Genomic DNA, 4701 nt, shown 5'->3' with positions numbered 1-4701 from the left:
CTTCCTGGAGAAGAGTTCCAGAGCGAACATTTGCTCCATAGCCTTACATGCCCAGGGATGTTTCTACGCCCCTTGGAGGGCAGCCAAGGCACTTAGTCTGGATCTGGGTGGGCCCCACGGCCATTTGCTACCCTCTCCCCCACCAGAGATCCTGCTTTGGGCTTAGATTTTGGTCCCTCACCCTCAGGAATTACATCACTTTAGCCTTCATCATCATGATCCCTTTACATGTGAACAGGTTGATTACTGGGAAAATCAGAAAGCAGGACAGGGAGACAGACCCCTGAATTCCAGAAGAAAGGGGCACAGGGGTACTGCTTAGAAAAAGAAGATGCCGAACTAAGATGGCGGCAGAGATAAACACCGGGAAATTAACGCCGCACACAACAATTGATTAATACCTCAGAGAAACAATACGGACTTCACCCAGAACCACAGGAAGCCTGGCTGACTGTAAACTCTACAACTAGAAGGAAGGAAAGGCACACTGAGACCCACAGAAGCTGCAGGAGAGAAGCACAGAGGTACGGGGCTCACGCGGGGACACACACAGAGCCTTCCATTTTACTGCTCTCCCAGAAGAGCCAAGAGCTGAGGATTTCCTCGGAGAAATGTGCCAATTCTTCTGCAGTGTCCTAAACCCAAAGGACCTAAAACAGAAAGAGTAAAGTAAAGATCACACACAAAAAAAGAAAAAGGAAAGGTCACCAGCCCCCGGAGGAGGAAGGGAAAGTATCTGGAAATGACCACATGGAAAAGACAAAAATTATAGCTATGGGTTTCTTGATTCCATTCTAACCTCACAGTGCCCCCATCTCCCTGCTGTAGCCCCAGGCAGGGCTCAAATAAATAAGTAGAGCTGATATTCAACTGGTGATAAAATACTGAAATCCTTCATTACTGAATGGTAAATGGCGATATCCTATGCTTCCTAAGGAGGCCCCTTGCAACAGGCACACTGGCCCATCTGACAGCTCCCCTCCCAGCAGCGAAAATGTTACCCCGGGCCCAGCAGGGGGCGTCCTGATCAGGGCCTAAGCTGGACCAGTTGTTCTATACTTTTATTTCCAACTATGCTCTATCCCTCCTTCAGGTTTGGGACCCTCAAAACTTGCTGATTTCTATCTCTTAAATATTTCCTTTTTTTTTTTCAGATCAATTGATTTGTCCAAGGCCCTTGAATTGCCCGGGGTGGTTGATGTGATAACAGCTGAAGACATTCCAGGCACCAATGGTACTGAAGATGAGAAATTGTTGGCTGTAGATGAGGTACAGAATATGCCTTTCCATGAGTTGTATAGATAATCACCAAGGAACCCTCTCCAAGCCGACTTCCCATGGCCTCCCTGCCCTCTCTGCCAATGTGGGTAGAGGTGCCAGTTCTCCCAGCTTCTTTCTACCCCTAACATCTTTATTCAGACAAACCTACACTTCTGGAGTCAGGAAATAACATAATAAAAAGTAAAGTAAAGTCACTATGGAAAAATAACTCCTAGTTCCCCACCACCACCACCACCACCGGTGTGCTCTTGAGTCAATTTATCCTCCTCTGGAAAATGTAGGAACTGACCTGTGTCAGGATAGAATAGAAAAATGTAGAAAGGAGAACAAAAAACACAGCCACTCCCTGTTATTTACACTGAACTCCTTCCTTTCCTGGATCAACTCCATCCCCTCCACCTTCCACTTACCTCACACACTCCAGTTTTTAAAAAGTTGCTCTTGCCATCTTTGACCTTTAACCAATTCAACAATCATTCACTGAGCTCTTGTGTCTGGAGCCAGACTACCTTGGTTCATGTCCCAGCTCTACCTCTCAGTCACTGTGTCCTTGGGTGGCATCAGCTGTAAGATGAGAATAGTCATTGCACCCGCCTCACTGTGTTGCTGTGAAATTTACATGAGTTAATACATGTGAAGTGCTTACAACAGTGCTTGGCACGTGAAGGATCTCAGTGTTAGCTGTTATTGCCACATCTCAGAGAGTCCCATACAGACTGTGTCTCCTGCAGCCTTGGCATGAATCACTGTTCTTTTGGTTGAACTCCAGATGAAGCTGGCTGTCACTGAGGACCTGTATTATCTATTAGGGCTGGCATACAAAATAATATAAACTGAGTGGCTTCAAAAAACAGAAATTTATTTTCTCACAGTTCTGGAGGCTGAAAGTCCATGTTCAAGGTGTCGGCAGGTTTGTTTCTCCTGAGGCTCTCTTCCTGGCTTGTGATGGTCTTCTTCTCCCAGCATCCTCACACGGCCTTTTGTTGTGCATGAGCCTCGCTGGCTTCTCCTCCTCTTCTTGTAAGGACATCGGTCCTATTAATTTAGAGCTCTACCCTTATGACCTCATTTAACCTTAATTATCTCTTTAAAGGCCCTATCTCCCATACACTCATATTGAGGGGTTAGGGCTTCAACACTTGAATGGGGGTGGAGTGCCATGTTCTACAAAAAAATACTGTCCTTATCTTTAAACTCTAAAATGACACCACAAAGGCGATACATATGACCCTAACTTGACAGGACAGAGCAGATTCAGGTCACAGCCAATCTCACATTCACTCTGGAGCTTACATGCATTGAGTAAAATGGCCAATGGAAACATCTGTATTATTTAAATTATTTTTTTAATTCAAAAAAATTGTAATGTGTTAACCAAGCACATACAGTTGAATGTGACTTCAAAGTGGTTATTATTTTTCAATGATGACAACTAAGATGCCACTGGTAAAGTTGAGCTTAAACCTACTCCTACCCAGAATTTTCTACCTGCTTCATGCATGTACTTTCCACAGGTACTTTGTGTGGGTCAAATCATCTGTGCTGTGGCTGCAGAGACAGATGTACAGGCGAAACGTGCAATTGAAGAGATAAAGGTCACCTATGAAGATCTGGAGCCCGTAATCGTCACCATCGAGGTAAGCTGACTGGCCTCTCCCGTAAGGTTACAGATTAAAAGTATTTTTGTAAATATCTTAATATCATCCTTAGCAAAAAAGGCAATAGCTTTAAAGCTATGGGAGAGTAAGAATGCAGAAGACAGGTGCCTTCTGAAGTATGGAAAACGACCTTGGGTCTGACAGAACCTCAGAATGGCTCCCAGTCTTCTATTTGAGTTCATTCATGTTATTATCAGAAAGAAAACAAAGAACTAGATCAGCCCTGTGAGATATGTCAAATGTCAAAGAAATGAAAAAACTTCCTACAACATCTATTGGGCTTTCTTACCCAGAAATGCATTAGGACTTGAGTCTTCTCCCTCAACACGGCCTGCTCTTTCAGATCTCTGAGTTAAAGGTTCTTGTACATGAGCAACCTAAGTCTTACACCAGTGTTTTTCTTCGTGGAAAAGGTAAAAAGGGAAGGCCCAGAACCTCACCCATACTGCATGTAGACCCGGGGTCCTCAAACTTTTTAAACAGGGAGCCAGTTCACTGTCCCTCAGACTGTTGGAGGGCCGGACTATAGTTTAAAAAAAAAACTATGAACGAATTCCTATGCACACTGCACATATCTTATTTTGAGGTAAAAAAACAGAACGGGAACAAATATAATATTTGTATTTGCATGTGGCCCACGGACCATAGTTTGAGGAACCCTGATATAGACCTATCACCTGTTCCCTGGAGATCCACATTAAAAATGAGAAATGTGTAGTGATCATCCTGGACCATCAAAGTGCCTCCAGATCTCAATTCTTAACGTTTCTCTAACCCTTATTGGTTTCCTCTGCGGTCAAGAAGACAATCTCTCCAACATCCCATCTCTGCAGCACGTCTACTGCTCTAGTACCTCCCTGCTTGCAGGACTCCTTTGATGTGTCCTAGCAAATGGCAATTTGGGGAGTTTGCTGGCTTTTTATTAAGAAAAACACTGCCAGTGGAAGAAACTTACAAAGAATTGGCTCTGTGTTTTTCTCCTGTCACTTAGGATGCCATAAAACACAACTCATTCCTATGCCCTGAGAAGAAACTTGAACAAGGAAACATTGAGGAAGCATTTGAAAAAGTCGATCAAATTGTTGAAGGTAAGAGACTCAGGATATTTGGTGGGATCTTTGGGGGATTCTACTCTAAAGCAGACATTGACTGCCTGTGATTTCCTCTTGGTGCTTTGCCAAATTTCTCTTAGATCTCTTCTTTCCAAATAGTGTGTGTGTGTGTGTGTGTGTGTGTGTGTGTGTGTGTGTGTGTTGGTTTTGAGGGTGGGAGGTAGGGAGCAGCAGAATAAATAGAAGAAAAACTCCTAAGATTTTGATGCGTCAGGGCAGAGTGAGGAACGGAACCAGACACGTTCTACTTGTTATCCAGAACTGTAATCTCTGAAAGATTGCTCTCAGTTGACACAGGACAAATGCCTGACCCTCGGTCAGGACAAATCCAGGCTGGCCAGTCCACCACATCTTGCTTGCTTTTGCTTGTTATCCAGAACTGTAATCTCTGAAAGATTGTTCTCAGTTGACACAGGACAAATGCCTGACCCATCAGTTCCTCGGTCAGGACAATTCCAGGCTGGCCAGTCCACCACATCTTGCTTGCTTTTGATTCCCCCAACATGACCATTTCCAACCAGCCTGCACCTTCAGGAATTTCCCTGTGCTTGCACCTAACAGGAGAGGTCCATGTTGGAGGACAGGAACACTTTTACATGGAAACACAAAGAGTGCTTGTTATTCCAAAGACAGAGGCCAATGAACTGAAC

At 44.3% G+C, this 4701-nt stretch overlaps 1 protein-coding gene across 1 annotated transcript in view; it reads left to right on the top strand.

Moving 5' to 3' along the window:
* Positions 1–4701, top strand: part of LOC102771691 (aldehyde oxidase 2-like) — a 78124-nt gene that overhangs the window by 41701 nt on the left and 31722 nt on the right. Inside the window, exons 15-19 of the mRNA XM_015559096.1 lie at positions 147–238; positions 1155–1269; positions 2796–2918; positions 3931–4027; positions 4613–4686. Coding sequence (XP_015414582.1) covers positions 147–238; positions 1155–1269; positions 2796–2918; positions 3931–4027; positions 4613–4686 — 501 coding nt within the window. The remainder of the gene's footprint in view (positions 1–146; positions 239–1154; positions 1270–2795; positions 2919–3930; positions 4028–4612; positions 4687–4701) is intronic.

The sequence above is a fragment of the Myotis davidii genome, unplaced genomic scaffold, assembly GCF_000327345.1.
Source record: "Myotis davidii unplaced genomic scaffold, ASM32734v1 scaffold914, whole genome shotgun sequence".
NCBI classification, from domain to species: domain Eukaryota; kingdom Metazoa; phylum Chordata; class Mammalia; order Chiroptera; family Vespertilionidae; genus Myotis; species Myotis davidii.
The sequence above is the reverse complement of the archived record's forward strand: the minus strand, read 5'-3'. Positions and strand labels throughout refer to the sequence as shown.